The 21,233-nt window shown below is 40.9% G+C and overlaps 1 protein-coding gene across 1 annotated transcript; it reads right to left on the bottom strand.

Moving 5' to 3' along the window:
- Positions 1-1,880: 1,880 nt before the first annotated feature.
- On the bottom strand, positions 1,881-7,944 carry LOC110699785. Its single transcript, XM_021877301.1, has 2 exons — positions 7,030-7,944; positions 1,881-2,144 (listed from the first exon to the last, which is right to left on the bottom strand). Exons 1-2 carry the CDS (start codon positions 7,942-7,944, stop codon positions 1,881-1,883), a joined length of 1,179 nt encoding a protein of 392 aa, XP_021732993.1.
- Between the last annotated feature and the right edge of the window lie 13,289 nt (positions 7,945-21,233).

Here is a 21,233-nt window from a genome sequence, read left to right as displayed (position 1 = left end):
GGTAGCCAAAGCCTTAGGTGTAGAGAATGATGTTAGACAACTATTCTTTCAAACCGGTGTTCCAAATTGGTTAGAAATGCATGCTAACACCTACAAACGACTTACCTTAGAATTTCTCTTCTCACTATTTGTCCACCGAGATAACCGCAACAACCCTCGATATATGACCTTCCAATTGATGAACACCCATCACAAGTAAACCAAGCATTTGAGTGGCCAACGGATGGCAAATTCGGACCTAAGGATAAGCCTTCCCGAAAGCATAACCCGGGATCTTTTTGGAGAAAAATCACCGGCCTATGTACTAGAGATCCTAGGATCAACAAGGCCATGGCCATAGTACACCCCGCCTTTAGACTATCCCAACGCCTAATAGCTAGCACTATTTTTGCTAGGGGAGATAGTTTAGGTGTAGTTTCTAACCGCGAGTTGCTTTTTCTTTGGCACTTGAGTGAGGGTGACGAAAGGTTGAATCTAGGGGCTTGGATTGTAGACCACCTAGATGACGTAACCACAGGGAGTGGAGTGATAACAATTGGGGGGACGATCACTATTATTGTTGCTTTTCTTAATCTTAATTTTGCAGATTTGGAGATCATTCTTGGACCAACGAGACTAGACATCCGCTCCCTCAAGTCTATGCATTGGTTGGAGGAAGAAGAGGGGGATAAGACCTACACATGGTTGGTAAGTAGGCGCCCCTATGCAACCTTGCCTAACCCGGTAGCCACGAATATTTACAACCCCGAGAATTGAATCTTTGAGCCGGATTTTGAGTGGATTCCGGGTGAAGAAGATGACCAAGCCCAAGGAGGTGAGGAACAAGAGCAACAACAACAACAATTTCAACAACAACAACAACCACCATTCCAGCACCCTTTTCAACAACAATCTCAACAACAAGAACACTACAACAAAACAGCTTAATTCCAACGGAAATAATCCGTCGGAAACATTGAAAAATCCGTCGGAATCGGCCTTTCCGACGGAATTTCGTCGGAAGTTGTCTGTCGTAACGACCCTTGTTGGAAAATGGACGTTTTCCGATGAAAATTCCGTCGGAATCGGCCTTTCCGACGGAATTTCGTCGGAAGTTGTCTGTCGTAACGACCCTTGTCGGAAAATGGACGTTTTCCGATGAAAATTCCGTCGGAAGACACCTTTCCGACGGAATTACGTCTGTCGGAGCTGATTTTGACTTAAATTGAAAGTCCGTCGCAACATTCCGAGGGAATTATTTCCGTCGTAAATGGAAGTCTTCCGACGGAATTTTCCCTCGGAATATCTTAGCTTCCGACAGATTTTGTTCATCGAAAAAGTGGGTCTTCCGACAGATCTTTTTGTCGGAAATGAATTCCTTCCGACAGATTAATTCGTCGGAACATAAACAATTCCGACGGGTATTTCCGTCGGAACCTCTTATGTTCCGACGAATAAATCCGTCGGAAGGTATTCATTTCTGACAAAAAGTTCCGCCGGAAGGTTCCTGTTTAATAAGCAATAATTTAATTATTTAATTCGATTTTGCTCACCTATATCCTGCACCTAATTTGTGTTAATTTTGAATTGATGATTTAAATATGAAAATATTTTCATATATATATTAACAATAATATTAATGTATATATTTTAATTTGTGCAACTAGACAACATAATTTAAAACTAAATACATGTCCAATTATGTACACAAATTCTAAGCTACAGTTGGAGTACCTATCCCTGCACCGCCGCTACCTGGGTCTTCGTTCGTGGGGTCTCGACGCTGATGTGGAATGTTGGAACATGAGTCGTTGCTGGAGAATCGACGCATCATCTCTTCATACCTCTCTTGGTTTCTCCTTTCTATTTCGGCCAATCGAGTCTCCATCTCGACTTCCATTTCACTCCGCATAGCTTGCACCCTCTCCTCCAACCTCTGCTCCACCCTCTGGTCCATCTAATCTTGCATCTGGGAGAAAGGAAGGTGTGTACTGTTGGGAAGACTTGGAACTCTTCCGGTTGCCATAATACAGCTCCGCACCTTGGCCAAGTCCCTTCACACGAACCTTCTTGTTTCGACCACCTACAGTTTCCCAGTACAACTCATTTGGACTCTTCTGAATCCCTTGGGTGCTTGCTTCTTCAACTTTCTTCTGGTAGGCCTCCTACAAGATAGACATATGAAAAGTTGCACAAATAAAGATGTAAGTTAAAATCAAAATTCTTTGCCTATTTTCTACATTTCTTAACAAATGAATCATTTCTTTGTCATACCATGTTTATTATAGATAGTTTTAGATGTATATGCCGTGAAATCGCAAAAAAAAACCAAGTCTCTAAGGTTTGGGAGCGAATTGGACCAAAACTAGAACCAATAGACCCCTATATGACCTATACTTTGCCTATTTTCTACATTTCTAACCAAATGAACCATTTCTTTGTCATAACATGTCTATTATAGGTAGTTTTAGATGTATATGCCTTTAAATCACAAAAAAAGCCAAGTTTCTAAGGTTTGGGAGCGAATACGACCAAAATTCAACCTATTGAGGCCTATATGACCTATCCTTTGCCTATTTTCTACATTTCTAACTACATGATCCATTTTTTTGTCATAACATGTCTATTATAGGTATTTGGGGTTGTATATGCCTTGAAATTGCAAAAATAACCAAGTCTCTAAGGTTTGGGAGCGAATTGGACCAAAACTAGAACCAATAGACCCCTATATGACCTATACTTTGCCTATTTTCTACATTTCTAACCAAATGAACCATTTCTTTGTCATAACATGTCTATTATAGGTAGTTTTAGACGTATATGCCTGGAAATCACAAAAAAAAAGCCAAGTCTCTAAGGTTTGGGAGCGAATACGACCAAAATTCAATTTATTGAGGCCTATATGACCTATCCTTTTCCTTTTTTATACATTTCTTAACAAATTAATCATTTCTTTGTCATACCATGTTTATTATAGATAGTTTTAGATGTATATTCCTTGAAATCGCAAAAAAAAAAAAACCAAGTCTCTAAGGTTTGGGAGCGAATTGGACCAAAACTAGTTTCAATAGACCCCTATATGACCTATACTTTGCCTATTTTCTACATTTCAAACCAAATGAACCATTTCTTTGTCATAACATGTCTATTATATGTAGTTTTAGATTTATATGCCTTTAAATCACAAAAAAAAAAAAAGCCAAGTCTCTAAGGTTTGGGAGCGAATACGACCAAAATTCAACCTATTGAGGCCTATATGACCTATCCTTTGCCTATTTTCTACATTACTTAACAAATGAGTCATTTCTTTGTCATACCATGTTTATTATAGATATTTTTAGATGTATATTCCTTGAAATCGCAAAAAAAAACCAAGTCTCTAAGGTTTGGGAGCGAATTGGACCAAAACTAGAACCAATAGACCCCTATATGACCTATACTTTGCCTATTTTCTACATTTCTAATCAATTGAACCATTTCTTTGTCATAACATGTCTATTAAAGGCAGTTTTAGACGTATATGTCTTAAAATCATAAAAAAAATCCAAGTCTCTAAGGTTTGGGAGCGAATACGAACAAAATTCAACCTATTGAGGCCTATATGACCTATCCTTTGCCTATTTTCTACATTTCTTAACAAATGAATCATTTCTTTGTCATACCATGTTTGTTATAGATAGTTTTAGATGTATATTCCTTGAAATCGCAAAAAAAAACCAAGTCTCTAAGGTTTGGGAGCGAATTGGACCAAAACTAGTTTCAATAGACCCCTATATGACCTATACTTTGCCTATTTTCTACATTTCAAACCAAATGAACCATTTCTTTGTCATAACATGTCTATTATATGTAGTTTTAGACTTATATGCCTTTAAATCACAAAAAAAAGCCAAGTCTCTAAGGTTTGGGAGCGAATACGACCAAAATTCAACCTATTGAGGCCTATATGACCTATCCTTTGCCTATTTTCTACATTACTTAACAAATGAGTCATTTCTTTGTCATACCATGTTTATTATAGATATTTTTAGATGTATATTCCTTGAAATCGCAAAAAAAAAACCAAGTCTCTAAGGTATGGGAGCGAATTGGACCAAAACTAGAACCAATAGACCCCTATATGACCTATACTTTGCCTATTTTCTACATTTCTAATCAATTGAACCATTTCTTTGTCATAACATGTCTATTAAAGGCGGTTTTAGACGTATATGTCTTAAAATCATAAAAAAAATCCAAGTCTCTAAGGTTTGGGAGCGAATACGAACAAAATTCAACCTATTGAGGCCTATATGACCTATCCTTTGCCTATTTTCTACATTTCTTAACAAATGAATCATTTCTTTGTCATACCATGTTTGTTATAGATAGTTTTAGATGTATATTCCTTGAAATCGCAAAAAAAAAACCAAGTCTCTAAGGTTTGGGAGCGAATTGGACCAAAACTAGTTTCAATAGACCCCTATATGACCTATACTTTGCCTATTTTCTACATTTCAAACCAAATGAACCATTTCTTTGTCATAACATGTCTATTATATGTAGTTTTAGACTTATATGCCTTTAAATCACAAAAAAAAAGCCAAGTCTCTAAGGTTTGGGAGCGAATACGACCAAAATTCAACCTATTGAGGCCTATATGACCTATCCTTTGCCTATTTTCTACATTACTTAACAAATGAGTCATTTCTTTGTCATACCATGTTTATTATAGATATTTTTAGATGTATATTCCTTGAAATCGCAAAAAAAAACCAAGTCTCTAAGGTTTGGGAGCGAATTGGACCAAAACTAGAACCAATAGACCCCTATATGACCTATACTTTGCCTATTTTCTACATTTCTAATCAATTGAACCATTTCTTTGTCATAACATGTCTATTAAAGGCAGTTTTAGACGTATATGTCTTAAAATCATAAAAAAAAATCCAAGTCTCTAAGGTTTGGGAGCGAATACGAACAAAATTCAACCTATTGAGGCCTATTTGACCTATCCTTTGCCTATTTTCTACATTTCTAACTACATGATCCATTTTTTTGTCATAACATGTCTATTATAGGTAATTGGGGTTTTATATGCCTTTAAATCTCAAAAAAAACCAAGTCTCTAAAGTTTGGGAGCGAATTGGACCAAAACTAGAACCAATAGACCCCTATATGACCTATACTTTGCCTATTTTCTACATTTCTAACAAAATGAACCATTTCTTTGTCATAACATGTCTATTATAGGTATTTTTAGACGTATATGCCTTGAAATCACAAAAAAAAGCCAAGTCTCTAAGGTTTGGGAGCGAATACGACCAAAATTCAACCTATTGAGGCCTATATGATCCATGCTTTGCCTATTTTCTACATTTCCTAACAAATGAATCATTTGTTTGTCATACCATGTTTATTATAGATATTTTTAGATGTATATTCCTTGAAATCGCAAAATAAACCAAGTCTCTAAGGTTTGGGAGCGAATTGGACCAAAACTAGAACCAATAGACCCCTATATGACCTATACTTTGCCTATTTTCTACATTTCAAACCAAATGAACCATTTCTTTGTCATAACATGTCTATCATAGGTAGTTTTAGACTTATATGCCTTGAAATCACAAAAAAAAGCCAAGTCTCTAAGGTTTGGGAGCGAATACGACCAAAATTCAACCTATTGAGGCCTATATGACCTATCCTTTGCCTATTTTCTACATTTCTTAACAAATGAATCATTTCTTTGTCATACCATGTTTGTTATAGATATTTTTAGATGTATATTCCTTGAAATCGCAAAAAAAAAACCAAGTCTCTAAGGTTTGGGAGCGAATTGGACCAAAACTAGAATCAACAGACCCCTATATGACCTATACTTTGCCTATTTTCTACATTTCTAACCAACTGAACCATTTATTTGTCATAACATGTCTATAAAAGGTAGTTTTAGACGTATATGCCTTGAAATCACAAAAAAAAAGCCAAGTCTCTAAGGTTTGGGAGCGAATACGACCAAAATTCAACCTATTGAGGCCTATATGACCTATCCTTTGCCTATTTTCTTCATTTCTAACTACATGATCCATTTTTTTGTCATAACATGTCTATTATTGGTAGTTGGGGTTGTATATGCCTTTAAATCACAAAAAAAAACCAAGTCTCTAAGGTTAGGGAGCGAATTGGACCAAAACTAGAACCAATAGACCCCTATATGACCTATACTTCGCCTATTTTCTATATTTCTAACCAAATGAACCATTTCTTTGTCATAACATGTCTATTATAGGTAGTTATAGACGTATATGCCTTGAAATCACAAAAAAAAGCCAAGTCTCTATGGTTTGGGAGCGAATACGACCAAAATTCAACCTATTGTGGCCTATATGACCTATCCTTTGCCTATTTTCTACATTTCTAACTACATGTTCCATTTTTTTTTCATAACATGTCTATTATAGGTAGTTTTAGACGTATCTGCCTTGAAATCACAAATACAAACCAAGTCTCTAAGGTTTGGGAGCGAATACGACCAAAATTCAACCAATTCACCCCTAAATGACCATTCCCTTGCCTATTTTCTAAAGTTCTCACCTAATGAACCATTTCTTTCTCATAACATGCATATTATAGGTAATTGGGGTTGTATATGCCTTGACATTGCAAAAAAAAACCAAGTCTCTAAGGTTTGGGAGCGAATTAGACCAAAATCCAACCAATAGACCCCTAAATCACATATCACTCGCCTATTTTCTATATTTCTCACCAAATGAACCATTTCTTTGTCATAACATGCATATTATATGTAGTTTTAGTGCACATTCCTAGAAATCACAAATACAACCAAGTCTCTAAGTTTTGGGACCCTAAAAGACCAAAATTCAACCAATTCACCCCTAAATGACCATTCCCTTGCCTATTTTCTAAAGTTCTCACCTAATGAACCATTTCTTTCTCATAACATGCATATTATAGGTAATTTTAGGTGCACATGCGTTCAAATCACAAAAACAACATATTTTCTAAGTTTTTTCTTATAACATGCATATTTTCTAAGTTTTTTCTTATAACATGCATAAAGTAGTTGTCCAGGTGTTTCCAAGCTTCACTATCACTAGGGTGTGCCATAGTGCCTTGCACTCGAGGATTTTTCGAATGCCATGTCATTTCCTCCGAAATAGTCTTGGTTGTAAACAGCCTTTGCAGCCTGGGAGTGATTGGGAAATAAAACAAAACGTTCAAAAGCACTAGGCTACCCTTGGAAGTCTGCTTGTAGCGATCGCTGCCACACGCCCTACATGTAGACAGCTGGGCATCATCCTTCCAAAATAACATACATCCTTTAGGACAAGCGTGAATCCTTTCATGAGGCATTTCCAAGCCCTTCACAATCTTTTTCACCTCATAGAATGTGTCGACCATTTGATTGTTGTTAGGAATTGCTTCACTGAGAAGTGAAACAAACCCATCGACACATCTGTGCGGAAGATTATACTCGCACTTTAGACTTGTGATTCTAGCGGCCATCTCCAACACAGACAACGAACTACCTTCGTATAATGGCCTTTCAGAAGCCTTCAATAAATCCAGAAAATGCTTAGCTTGGGCATTAGGCTCCTCTTCTGATGAAACACTAGCCTCTTCGGAATGCACATGATCCTGACTTTGACCAAACGCATCGAAAACCATTTCACGATATTCGTTGGACCCTCTTGCAGGAATCGTCGGAAACCCTTCCCCGTGACACATCCACTCATAGTAATTAGGTACAAAACCCGCGCGAAACAAATGAAGTTTAACCGTATCTGGGTCCCAAAGCCGTTTGTTCTTACATTTAGCACATGGACACCTAACTTCATTCGGGTTACTACTTTCGGGATTATCTTTGACGTATTGCATGAATTCATCAACCCCTTTCTCAAACTCTGGATTAACATATGGCCCGACCTTCCTTTCATACATCCAGCTACGTTCTGTTCGTTTCATGATTACAACTTCTACACAACTCACGCATATTAGTCACAAAGCGTACTTCCTAACCATTATCCATCAATCATTCATGAAAATGCAAATGAGATATAAACTTCTTCCAAAGGGTCCTTATCACTCCAACCTAACCCATCCTTGTACGTTTAATCCCACTAGTGAATGTAAGCCAGGTTTTCAATTCTACGGAAAATCCGTCAGCATTTCTCTACAGTTCTCCAAGTACACGATGTAGGCAATTAAACACACCTACATATGTACCCAGAGAACACTGTAGAGAAATGAAAAGACACGATTTTCTGTAGAATCAAAAACAAGGCTTACATTCACCACCTAAGTGAGAATAAGCGTACAAGGACAGTCCCAACCGGGGACTATTCAAGACATACTCCTATTGTGTATGCCTTGAACGAGTATCTAGGCAAATGATTATGAAAATGATTCATTTATTATATATATATATAAAGTGAAGGTCACATGCATTATACTAAATAGAGATTTATTATAATTAAACTAAACTAATATAAGCAAAATAAGAAGCACAATTATTAAATATTATAACAAACATTATATCAAACAAAAATATTAAACTAAATTAACTAACATACACAAAATTAAACTAAATATTTTAAAATAAACTAAACTAAAATAAAATAAACTAAACTAGCATACAATATTATAATAAACTAAACCAAACTATGTTAACATGTTATTATACAATAATTAAAAACTAAACTTAAATAAACTAAACTAAACTAACATATCATAACACATACACATTCTTTTCTAAAATTTCAACTTATTATAATATAAATACAATAAATTGTATACACTACACTTACAAAAAACAATAAATCAACATATATCTAAATACAGTTACCGACTAACATGCCAAGTATAAACTAAACTTATAATATTAGGTTTTACATAGTCTCTAACCTGTAGATCTGCACTTGTTATTGCCAAAGAACAAAGTGAATCTACAAAACCTAAAAAAATATCAAATTATCCCAATTAGTAACATAGAATGTGATTCCTATGTATATTAAAAAAATGATTAAATGGTAACAAATTATAATGAAAAAAAAGAAAAAAAAAAAAAAAAAGAGGGAAACACCACCTGCTAGCGGGGGTGGCTGGGCGTCCCCTTGGTTGCAGACCAGCGCCCGGCTAGTGTAATGGCTGTGGGGTTCCTCACTAGCAATTCCAAAACCAAAAAAAAAAGGGTTAAGTACAAAAAAACCCCAAAAAACCTCAAAAAAACCCCAAAAACCCTAAAAAATACTTACCACTACCCGGCGGCGACAATGCTGTTTTTCAATGAAGATTTCGCGGTTGTGGTGGCTAATAGTGAATTCCGTCACAACATAGGTGGGGGTGGTGGTTAGGGTATTCAATAACTTTATAAAAAAAAATTAAACCAAAAAAACGGCGACTTACCGGCGGCGACAACCCGACAGCAGGTGGTGGCGACCTCCTTCTCCTTTCTCCTTCTCCCTTTCTCCTTCTCTCATTCCCTTTCTCCCTTTCTCTCTCTTCCTCTTTCTCCCTGCCTAGTTTCTGTTTCGTGAAAGAATTCAAATCGCCTTTTTTTTTTAATTGCTGAAAGGTTCCGACGGAAAATAATCCCTCGGAAATACACCCTTCCGACGGAATTTTCCGTCAGAAAAATATTTTCCGATGGAAAATTCCGTCGGAAGGGTGTATTTCCTTGGGCATATGAATCCGTTGGACGCATTCCGACGGATTTTTTCGTCGGATGAACAAGTTTTCGAGGGAATAAGGTCCGTCGGAATGGTTCCGGCGGATTTTTTCGTCGGAAATAATGCTTTCCGACGGATTTTTCCTACAATTTAAAATTCCGCTGGAATTTCCTATTTTTGCGAGGGAATTAGAGTCCGTCGGAATAATTCCGTCGAAATTTAGCCTATTTCTAGTAGTGGAAGGCTACCAATACCAAATGTCGGAAGGATTTCTTAGTCATGAGCAACAAATGGCCAACCTACAACTCGGATTTGGGCAACTACAAACCCAATTTGAGAGCGTTTGAAAGTCCAACGAAGACATGACAAAAGCCTTTGACACCATGAGGACGAGTTTTGAAGGACTTCGAACGAAGTTGGGTGAGTTCCGAGGTATGTATCAACATTAGCATCCGGGAGGATCAAGCTCCCAAGGTGGCCCAAACGATTGAATAAGCTTTCTTCTCGCCCTTTATGTGCTTCAAGAGTCTAACATTGGGGACAATGTTCATAATAGCTTGGGGGAGAGTCATTTACATGCCTTCTTGACATGTTAGTTTATTTTTGTGTGTGCATGTGGTTTTCCTTAACATCCAAAACCCTTGAATCCAAATTTGCTCCCTTGAAATCCAATACCCTTAATCCAAATCCTTTATCATGTGAATACTTCTCCATTCTCTTTAGTTAGTTGTGTAGTTTTTTTTTTCCTCTTATTCTTAACTTAGCTTAGTTGTGTACTTATTCTTGTCAAAAAAAAAATTGAAAAAAATGCCCAAGGATGAGACTCAAATGACGATGCTTATATGTTTTGCTTGCTTGACTCTTGAGCGATGAGTACTAGTTCTTTAAGAAGGGTGTATGCAAGAGTTGGGGTCATTTAGAGGCTTATTAATCTTGATTGCATTAGTATATATGAAATGAAAGCCAATGAATGCTCAATGGCACGCCTAGTATAGGATATTGTCTAATTTGCTCAAGTAGGATATGTTTGAATTAATTTGCGGTCCCTTGTACCCTTAATGTGCGTGCCTCCTTTCCTCCCCGAAATGAAACTCTATTAGGGAATTGATTCTATTTGTGTTTTGTGTAATAAGTGGCATAATAAGTCACATGTTCTTAATAAAAGAAAGAGCCGCTCACAGTTAAAAGAGGCGAGAGAATTGAATGTTGAAAAATTAAAAACAAAAGAAAAAAAAAACCAAAAAAGAAGAAAAGAAGAGCATAGAAAAATGACTAAAAAGGGAGAACAAAAACTCTCCCGAAAATTCTCAAAATTTTCTTCTTTAGAGGTCAACTCGTGGATGCCTCCCACACCTTGTTTACATCATTGTCTCTTGTGAAATTCCCGAGTTAGAGTGTAGTTAAGGGGCCTTGGGTGTGCATTTTGGGAGGTGGACTAGCATTTTGAGATTTTATAACCGAAAGAGGGCTTGTTACAACTTTGGAATATCTAGGTGTGCCCTAATGAACTAGTAAAAGGCCTAAGGACTTATCCTACTGCAACCTTGCTTAGTTCTCCTCTCTACCCCCAACTCATGTGCACATTTGTATGATTGGTAAGTCTTGGAAGTTGTTCACTTGCCTTGCTTGTGTCACATATCCCGATGAGTTGACTTGGGCGAAGAATTGAAATTGTGTGATTTTTGACGATGTGTTGCGGATTGTGTGAGTTGTGGGGTAAGCTCTTTGGAAACCCTCACGAGATAAAAACTCGTCCTCTAGGGCGACTTAGAGGTTTAAATTACTTCTCACCTGCGCTAAAAGTGATTGTGGTTGCTACCATGCGGATTAGTGTGTATGTGAATTCTCCTTGTTGCCCCTCCTTGTTTTGATTCTAGCAAGTTATTTCCCTTCTTTGGTTTGACATTATTGTTTTTCTCGAGGACGAGCAAAAACTTAGCTTGGGGGGATTTGATAACTTGTTATTTGGTATAATTTTAGGGTACTTTTGAACCTTGTTTTCGTTATTACTCGGCATCAAAGTTCATTATTTATCCTATTTTTATGAAAATTTTGTACCATCCATGCTTCACGGGTTGTTTGTGTTTTTTATGTAATGTAGCTATTTTTAGCACTTTGGATGTGATCAAGCATGAGTGAGCAAGGATAAGGGCAATCTTGGTTTATAGATCCATGGAGGAAGAAGGAGGAGTACCTTAAAGAGAAATGAAAAACTTTTGGAGAGTCTTAAAGGGTTGTTTGCGTTAGCGTCAACTTCAACTGACCATAACTTTTGATCTACTCAACCCTTTAAAGTGATTCAAATTGGAGATTAAAGTTCGTCTCAAGTGCTTTCCAACGACTAGTCACAAGTCCATTTTCGGAAAGAAAAGAAGAAGTTACAGCCTCCCAAATTTAAGCTATCAAGGCAGGGAATTCTGCATGGACGTGCAACATGGCACATCCGTGAAAGGCTGCACGTCCGTGCCAAAATCTACACGTCCATGCAGACCTGCTCAATTCTTGGCAGTAGCTATTACCCACTTTTTCACCCTTCTGCATGTCCGTGCCAAACTCGACACGTCCGTGCAGAGCCTTGCACGTCCGTGCCAAATTTGGCACGTTCGTGCAAGCCTGTTTCCGGGCTCTTTCCTCGTTTTCTCCGTCCTTTTTGTTTTGAGGGGGGTATATATACCCCTTTAAGCTCATTTCGTACCATTATTTAAGTTTTTAGAGCTTTCTTTTAGTTTTGCAATTATAGAACATCAAAACTCATTAGTTAGATTTTAATTATTAGGTTGAAAATATTCAACTTCAATCATTGTAGAGGATGAGTTCCACCATTGTTGCTCACTTTGAAGCTTCATATTAACTATTTCTACTCTTCTCTTCCATTTCTCTCAACTTAGTTGTTAATTACTTGCTTAATTCTTGTATGCTTAGATTGTTAATTATTTTAATTCTTAGTTTAAACTTGTTCATGAATTGCTTGAAATCTTTAATTGCTTTAATTTCCATGGATTGTGAGTAGTCTAATTTCTAGGGTTTGGGTAAAACCCTCAATGTAGTCACTAATAACTAGTTGCATGTGTTAATTTGGTTATTTTGGGATGTTAATTAGTTGAGCTTAAGTGGTTTGATTGTTTAGTTGTTGTATATGGCCATTGCTAGAACTATTTATCCAAGCTTCCTCAATGAAGGATCGAGAGATGAACTTGAGTTAGCTCCCTTATGCTTAATTGACTTGAAATGCCATGAGAATAGAAATCTCCGGTCAAGGGAATGTTTATGTCATCGTCATTATGCTTTAACACTTGTTTTATGCTTTGTAACCACTAGAGTAGGTTGTATTCATGATTCAAGTAATCCATCTAACTTGAGAGAATAGTTGGGTGCCTTAGATAACTTCCCCTATTTTACCTTGATTGTTGCATGCTAATTGTGATTTGTGATGAAGTTGAGTGGTATAACCCAAGCCCTAAATTCCTCTTAATATTTTTAATCTCTCCTTAGCTTTTAGTTTTTTTGAACTAGTAGAAGTTACTTAAAACAAGACCAACTTCGACTTCATTTAGCTTATTTGTACAGCAGTATCTCGATAGTTGATTCAACGCCTCTCTTGGGTTCGACCCTTTCTTACCATTGCTATTAGTTAGTGAGACCAAGATAGGATTTGTTTTGGTAGGCTCGACGACGGCCTATCAGCATGGTGCAGTTGTTTCCCAGCCACGCTGAAGGGCATTGCCCAATAGTGGTTCGGCAATTTGCCGGCTGGGCGCGGTACAACAGGGAGACAGAGAGGGGCTCTGCTCATATGTCAGGCAGTTCAATCTAGTGAGAATCCAGATCCAAGGACTGTCTGAGGATGTTTCTTATGCAGACTTCTTCAAGGGTCTGAAAGACATGTCGGCCTTCAAGTTCGACCTCGTCCGAATGAATATCTCCACTCTTCAAGAAGCGCTGATGGAGGTGGAAGCCTATATACAGGCGACCGAGCTCTACTCTACCAGCAAGCAGTCGGACTCAAAGAAGTCCCACAAACAAAAAGGTAGTCGGCAAGAACAGCCGGCTCCCAAAGCTGAAGAAAGCAAGAAGAGAAAAGAAATCTGGAAGTTTGAGGATTCTGATCAGCCGTCCCAAAGAAAAAGAAAGAGTTTAAACCGTACATCCCAAAGTACAAGCTTAACAAAGAATGCTACTCCATCCTCATGGAGATTAAAGACTAGGTGACTATTGAGAAGCCCGTAGCAACAAAAGGTCCGGCCAAAAATCGGAATAAGGACAAGTACTGCCACTTCCATGAGGATATTGGCCATGACACCAACGACTACTATAGCCTCAAGCGACTGTTGGATAGATTGGCTGATAAGGGGGTGTTAAAATCTTACATCCTCAAGTCTAAGGTGACCCTGAAGACGGACCCTAGACAGCCGTCAAAAAATCCAGCAAAACCTACTAGTAATTCGGGCACCGATAAGGAGCTGATCTACACCATAGTAGGCGGCTTTGCCGGAGGGGGGGCGACAATCAGGGGCACCAAGGACCATGTTAGACGGCTGGATGTCAGCTCCGTCGATGAGGGCCAGGCGTCTACCGACACATTCCCTGAGGTCATCATCACTGAAAAGGACCGAGGTAAAGTCCGCCGACCACATGATGACCCCATTGTCACTGAATGCAAGGTGGCCAACCAGAAGGTTGGTCGGATCCTCATTGATACCGGTAGCTTGTTTGATATCATCAGCTATAAATGCCTGTCCAAGCTAAAGTACAAGCTCGGCAGCATGCACAAGGTCACTCACCCCTTGGTTGGTTTTGGGGATGGGTTGTGCACCCAATCAGACGGATTGATTTACCCATCTGGCTCGGAGAGAAAGGAGAAGGCCGCCACATGGTCGTCTGGTTCTTGGTCGTATAAGAGATGACCGCCTATAATATGATTTTGGGCCGTCCGACTCTGAACGAATCTAAGGCCGTCAACATCCCATCCCTCATGCTGCTGAAGTTTGAATATGATGACGGTTCTGTTGGCTCCCTGAATGTGGACCAGAAGACGGCCCGAGAGTGCTATCTCTCAAACGTTAAGCCCACGGCGACAGCAGTCGGCCAGGGTGAGGAGCCAATAGACCTTGACGATGTCAAGGAGCAAGAGCCTTCCCCACCAGCAACCGGTAAGAAAAGAAAGGTCGACGAGCTAGTGGCTGTCAAAAAAGAGAAGCAATAGCAATCACTGACCGGGGAACGGTCAGATGACCTCCGTCCCCAACCGGCTATAGAACATATGGATATCGTTCTGGATGACACATGTTTGGAGCATACTATAAAGTTTGGGACTGTTGCTTTTGCAAAACTGGGTGCAGACTTGCACCATCTGCTGAAAGAATTCAAAGACATTTTTGCCTTTGAAGTGGAAGAGATGCCAGGCATCAGCCCGGGTCTCGCTGTCCAAAAACTCGCCGTGGATGCAAAAAAGAAGTCGGTTAGGCAAAAGAAAAGAAATCACTGCAAAGAAAGATCTCAAGCGGCAGTCGCTAAGGTCAAGAAGTTGTTAGACGCCGGGTTCATTCGGCAAGATCAAGAGAAGACGACATTCTTCACTGATCAGGGGTTATTTTGCTATACTGTGGTGCCGTTTGCTTGAAGAATGCGCCTTCTACTTTCCAACGTATGATTAACTCGGTCTTCATTAATCAAATTGGAAGGAATGTAGAGGCGTACATTGATGACATGATAGTCAAATCTAAGCTACAGACGAATCATCTTACTGACCACCGAGAAACCTTCACCACACTCAGGCGGCACAAGGTCATGCTCAATCCCAAGAAGTGTGTCTTCGAAGTTTTTCTCGGAGTTTTTATTGATCAAAGGGGGATAGAGGCCAACCCAGAGAAGATACAAGCGGTCATTAACAGGGAGTCTCCCCGCATTGTAAGGGAAGTTCAAAAATTAACCGGTTGTCTGGTGGCATTGGGGAGATTCCTCAGCCGGTCAGGTGACAAGTGTCTCTATTTTTTCCATGTAATCAGAAAGAAGACCATATTCGAATAGGGGAATGATGCTGAGGCGGCCTTTCAAAAACTGAAAGAGCATTTACACTCTTTGCAAAGGTTGTTAGCCCTCTGCCCAAGGAGACGCTTTACATGTACTTAGTCGTCTCAAATCATTCTCTGAGTGCTGTTCTCCTTGCTGAGAGAGACGACAATCAGCTCCCGATCTATTTCATTAGCCATATGCTTAGAAATGCAGAACTCTGGTACTCTATGATTGAAAAATTCGGTCTAGCCTTGTTTATGGCAGTCAAGAAGTTGAAACCTTACTTCTTGGCACATCCGGTGGTAGTCTATACACACCAACCCCTCAAGCAGCCAATGACAACTTTAGAGTCATCCGGTTGAATGCTCAAATGGGCTATTGAGATGCAAAGTCTTGAGATCTCTTTCGAACCGAGGAAGGCAGTGAAGGGTCAAGCGTTCGCCGATTTCATTGTCGAAATGACAAGGCCGGTTGAGCCGGAAAATCCTGACCAGGTTTGGAAAGTGTATGTAGACGGGAGCTCTACCATGAACGGTTGTGGTGCAGGGATAATATGTTAGTCTCCCGAGGGGGACAAATATGAATATGCACTGAGATTCAAGTTCCAGGCCTCAAATAATGAGGCAGAATATGAAGCCCTGTTAGCCGGCATCCGCATGTGCAAGACGGTAGGAGCAAGAAAAATTGACGCCTGCTCTGATTCTCAATTGGTAGTTAGCCAATACCATGGTGACTATGAGGCCACCCATCCGGCTATGATCAAATACTTGCAGGCGGTGAGAGCAGAGTCTAGGACACTTGATGAATTTCATCTAAGTTAAGTGCCCTGGTCATAGAACAATTAGGCGGATGCTCTTTCTAAGTTGGCATCATCCGCCTCCGGTGATACGCCTCGGTCAGTGTTCTGGGAGGTAATGGGAAAACGAAGTATTGAGGAAGATCCCATTGGAATTCTTGACCAAAGTTCAACCTGGATGGACAGCATCCGGGCATATCTGCGAGACGATACTCTACCGAATACATATCCAGAAATGGCTGCAATATAAAAGCGCGCAGCAAACTTTGAAATCCATAAAGGAGAACTTTTCAAGAAGGGCTTTCTGCATCCCCTCCTGAAATGTATCACCCTAGAGAAGGGGCAAGAAATTCTAGAAGATCTACATTCGGGCTTCTGTACCTCACACATAGGCGGCGGAGCTTTAGCAGAAAGGGCCAGGTGCGGCAAGGCTACTTCTGGCCTACTCTTGAGGCAGACGCCATGGAAATGGTGAAGAAGTGTGACAAGTGTCAAAGATTTGGCAGACTCATACACCATCCGACCACTGATTTGACGGCCATTCATAGCCCAGTACCATTCGCCAAATGGGACATGGACATTCTGGGTCCGTATACGCCTGCGCCAGGCGAACGACGGTATATTCTAGTTGTCGTTGACTACTTCACCAAGTGGGTAGAGGCAGAGGCGGTCAAAGGCATTAAGACGAAGGATGTCATCTCCTTCATCTAGAAGAACATCATCACCCAGTTTGGGGTACCTATGTCTATGGTTTTTTTACAATGTCCCTCAGTTTGAGACGCCTACCCTTAAGATTTGGATGGGAGACTAAGGGATCTCCCACTGTTTTGCATCAGTCGGCCGTCCCCAAGCAAACGGCCAAATTGAAGCCTCCAACAAGCTAATCTCAGACGGCATAAAAAAGAAAATTGAAAGGGCTGGCGGTCTATAGGCAGAAGAGTTAACTCATGTCCTATGGGCCATCAGAACAACAACAAAAGGGGCAACCGGCGAAACCCCATTTTTCATGGTGTACGGTGCTGAAGCCATCTTACCTATTGAGCATTATGAGCCGACTCTTCGAGTCATGTTGTACGATGAAGAGGCAAACTAGGAGGTCATGCGGCTGGCATTGGACTCACTTCCAGAATGTAGGGGCAATGCCGCCTTGCGTCATGAGATATACTATCTGAGAATGACAAGAGCCTACAACAAGAGAGTGCACAGATGGCTCTTCAAATTAGGGGACTTTGTGTTACGAAAAGTGGAGGCAACCGGTAGGGCCAATGAACAAGCCAAATTGACGCCCAAATGGGAAGGTCTCTACTAGATCTATGAAGAAGTAAGAGGCAGCACCTACCGCCTGGAAACTCCAGACGGAAAAAATCTAGCCAGAACTTGGAATGTAGACAATCTAAAGATGTACTACTTCTAAAACTTGTAAATTTTTTGTAAATGAAAAGCCTATCATAGAAAAATTGCTTTTTGTTTTCAATTTTGATTATTTATGCTTTATTAGATATGTCTCCCAATGTGAACACCGCCTGTGCAATGTGCAGACGGCCAAATCTAAACCAACCTTCTGCTCCAACATGAGTACGACATCCGACGACGCCCATCCAGGTGATTTCGTCGCAGAGAGCATCTCCCATTTGGGTGGCACATTGCTCCATAAACTCAAACACAAGCGGCAAGGACTGATTAACCCAATAGGGGCTAGTTCATAGTCGTTTGACCTGAATAATCTATAATGGAACCTAGACGGCATAATAAAACCGTGTGTCCTATTGACACCACCTGATATCCGGCCGTTATTCCAACTTAGATTAAAAACTTATAATAATTTTATAACTCGATAAATCCCCCTTGGGGCAAAAGGACGCTTGAATATATTCATGGATAATAAAGTCCAATTTCATAGATGACCCAAACGGTGAACGTCTGGTGATCAAGATAGTATCACCTGAATCTTGGACGGCTGTGTACTTAGCTTGGGGCAATCAATCGATTTTGAAACCAACCACACAGCCGCCTAGGGGCAAGAGGCCATCCAACTTGCTAGTTGCCGCATGTAATTAATAAGTTGGAAAAAATCAAAGCATATATATAGCAAAGGTCAAAATGGAAAGAATTGAAAAATTTAACAAAACCGACTCAATCGGTCATTTCATAAATAAAACCCGACCCTAAGGCCGGGGGAAATACTATCAAACCGGATCTACGTCCGGGGAATTGAAAAAGATTGTCAAAAGATACAATAGAAACACTCGGCATGCAGGCCGGAAATGCAGACGGCCAAAGGCTGAATAGAAATAAAGAAAGCTAATTCTGCTGAGGCGGGGCCTTCGTTGCATCCATTTCAGGCGGAGGAAGAACTAAGTTCACCTGCGCATCCTCTGCCTGTTGTTCTTGCTCCTCTCCCTCCTCTACAACCTGAGCTGGCTCCTCACTGTCTGAGGCCTCCTTGTTTGCCCATTCCTCAAACAGTTCAGGCTCCGGCTTCCCTTCAGCCCTTGCAGTAAGAACAAGATCTGCGTACTAGTAGGCCAAAGCCCAAACGCCATAATCAGCACCCTGATGCACAAGGTCCCATGCCATCCTCATCCGGTCCTCGCAGTCTTGTTCATTCTCCTCAATAAGGCGGCTTTGCTCAGCCTCTGGAGTTACCCTGAAGTTGGCCTGGGAAGCAACCATCTAATCCTTCAGAAGGTTGACGTCATTCGCCCGTTTATTAGCCCTCCTTACCTCTCCTTCTTGCGAGCATACGACTTCTTCAACCCATCACCTCTCAGCATCACCTGTATAATACGAACGGTATGTTAGAAACACAACCGGCATTATACTAAAAGAATATGAATTAAGTTACTATACCTCATACAGCAGGGTAAGGATGCGTTCGACATTGAACGACTGAATCCCAGGGATGGCCTCCTTATCCTCCTTGGAGATAGACCTCAGCATGGTCTTGGAGAATTGTTGCACATCCGGCCACAAGGGGGATTGATCTACAACAAAAGGTAGATTTGGTGAGTAAGCTACATAGGCGCCACCAAAGACTGTCGGCTGCCTGAAGAACCCTCCAACTGTAGCTAAGAGTGTGACTTGACCCGCATGGGCCAACCAAGCTCAAAGGGGGAGTTGAAGGGTCGTCCGTACCTTGGGGATGTTGCTGAAGGCTTAGATTGCCCACAGCCACTGCAGAACCACTGGCATCTTTGGGTGGCTCGCCACCCTTTGACACCTCAGAGGCACCCGACTTGTTTGAAAGATCTATCCCAAGACCAAAGCTCTTTATGCTTTTTCCACCGATGGTCAGATGGCCCTTTTCTAGCGGAAGATCAGGAGCCGTCTGAGCAGACGAAACCTTCCTGGACTTAGTAGAGCTTGTGACCTTGTCATCCGGCTTCCGCTTGATTAGTTTGGTAAAGGATCTAGCAAGCCCCTTGTCTCTATCCTCGACAGGAAAATGCAAGCACTAAGTATATAGTCAGTCATAGCCGTCTCTATACATAAAGAGAAAGGGAAGACAGATTAGGGCAGGCGGTTCATACCTGACCCTTGGCCGCCAACTGGGCCTTCTTTTTCTTTGCATTGTCTTTCCTTATTTGAGGTGCAGAGCGGGCAGGCATCTTGCTTCAGGAAGCATGCTTCTGTCGGTTTCTGCAAAAAGAACCGTCTATCAAATCATCAAACAAACAAGAGTTGCAAGTTAGAAATAATAAAGACGGCATAAAACTGTCGGATGTCTATTCTACGTACGTCTATCGAACATGGTGCTCAGACCGCAGGCGGACAAGAACGCCTCTTCCCTCGGCCACTCATGCTTGGGTAGCCAGTTTTTGGGTATGCTTATTAACTCGCCGGTTGCTAGGGGCATGGTAGTCACCCCAAAGAAATTCGGCTCTATTATTGCCTCCCAGTCGGCGTCTAGAACCTTGGGCTTGGCGCACTTCTGGCCCAACAGATCTGACTTCTTATTTTAGCAGTGATACTCGAAGTTTTCTCGTCGTTTGGGGGCAGAAACAAGACAAAACCTATTCCTCCAATCAGACCACTTAGACGGTTTGTCTAAGGTTATGAGGTATTCCGGATGGGTTGTCAATGTATACCAAGCCCTCCATCCGCCTAAGTTACGGCTCAGGTAATGCATATGAGCAAAAGCCTCCCAGTCGGGATGGAGGTTCTGCATCTCACAGGCGGCAATGTAGCCCAGAATGTTGACCCAGGAGTTTGGGGACAACTGCCACATGCCAAGGCCGTATCCTCGAAGGATTGCCTTTATTGCATCATGGAGGGGGAAGCGGAGACTGGCTAGGAACGCTGCCTCATAACAGCCAAAGTACTCATTGGCGTTTGGTTGGTTATCTTTCCAAGCAAATGTGCCAAGCTCAGGCAGCACCCGTATGGCATAGCCCAATCCAAGAGGACGTTTCTTCTTGAAGTTCTCCAAACCTTGTTCCATGTTAGCCCTATCCCTAGCAGAAACATGGATCCGAAAGGGGTCCGTCACTTTATTCCCCTTCTTTCGCTCTTTTTCCTCACTATCCTCAAGCGGGGATAATGAGCCACTACTCTCCTCAGAGCCATACCAGAGGCGGTCTCTCCACCATCTCTCTCTGAGCCGGATACAGAGCCGGTCTCTTCACCGTCTCTCAGTTCGGACTCAACTTCTTCATCGAATTCCTCCAAGATCCTATCACTAGGAGTGCTAGGTGCTCCCGGAGGAGACTCTCCTTCCTCGTCAACCGGTTACACCTCATCAGAAACACCGTCTGTACCTTCCTCTCTACAGTCTGGAT

This window comes from Chenopodium quinoa, unplaced genomic scaffold, assembly GCF_001683475.1.
Source record: "Chenopodium quinoa cultivar QQ74 unplaced genomic scaffold, ASM168347v1, whole genome shotgun sequence".
Lineage (NCBI taxonomy): Eukaryota > Viridiplantae > Streptophyta > Magnoliopsida > Caryophyllales > Amaranthaceae > Chenopodium > Chenopodium quinoa.
The sequence above is the reverse complement of the archived record's forward strand: the minus strand, read 5'-3'. Positions and strand labels throughout refer to the sequence as shown.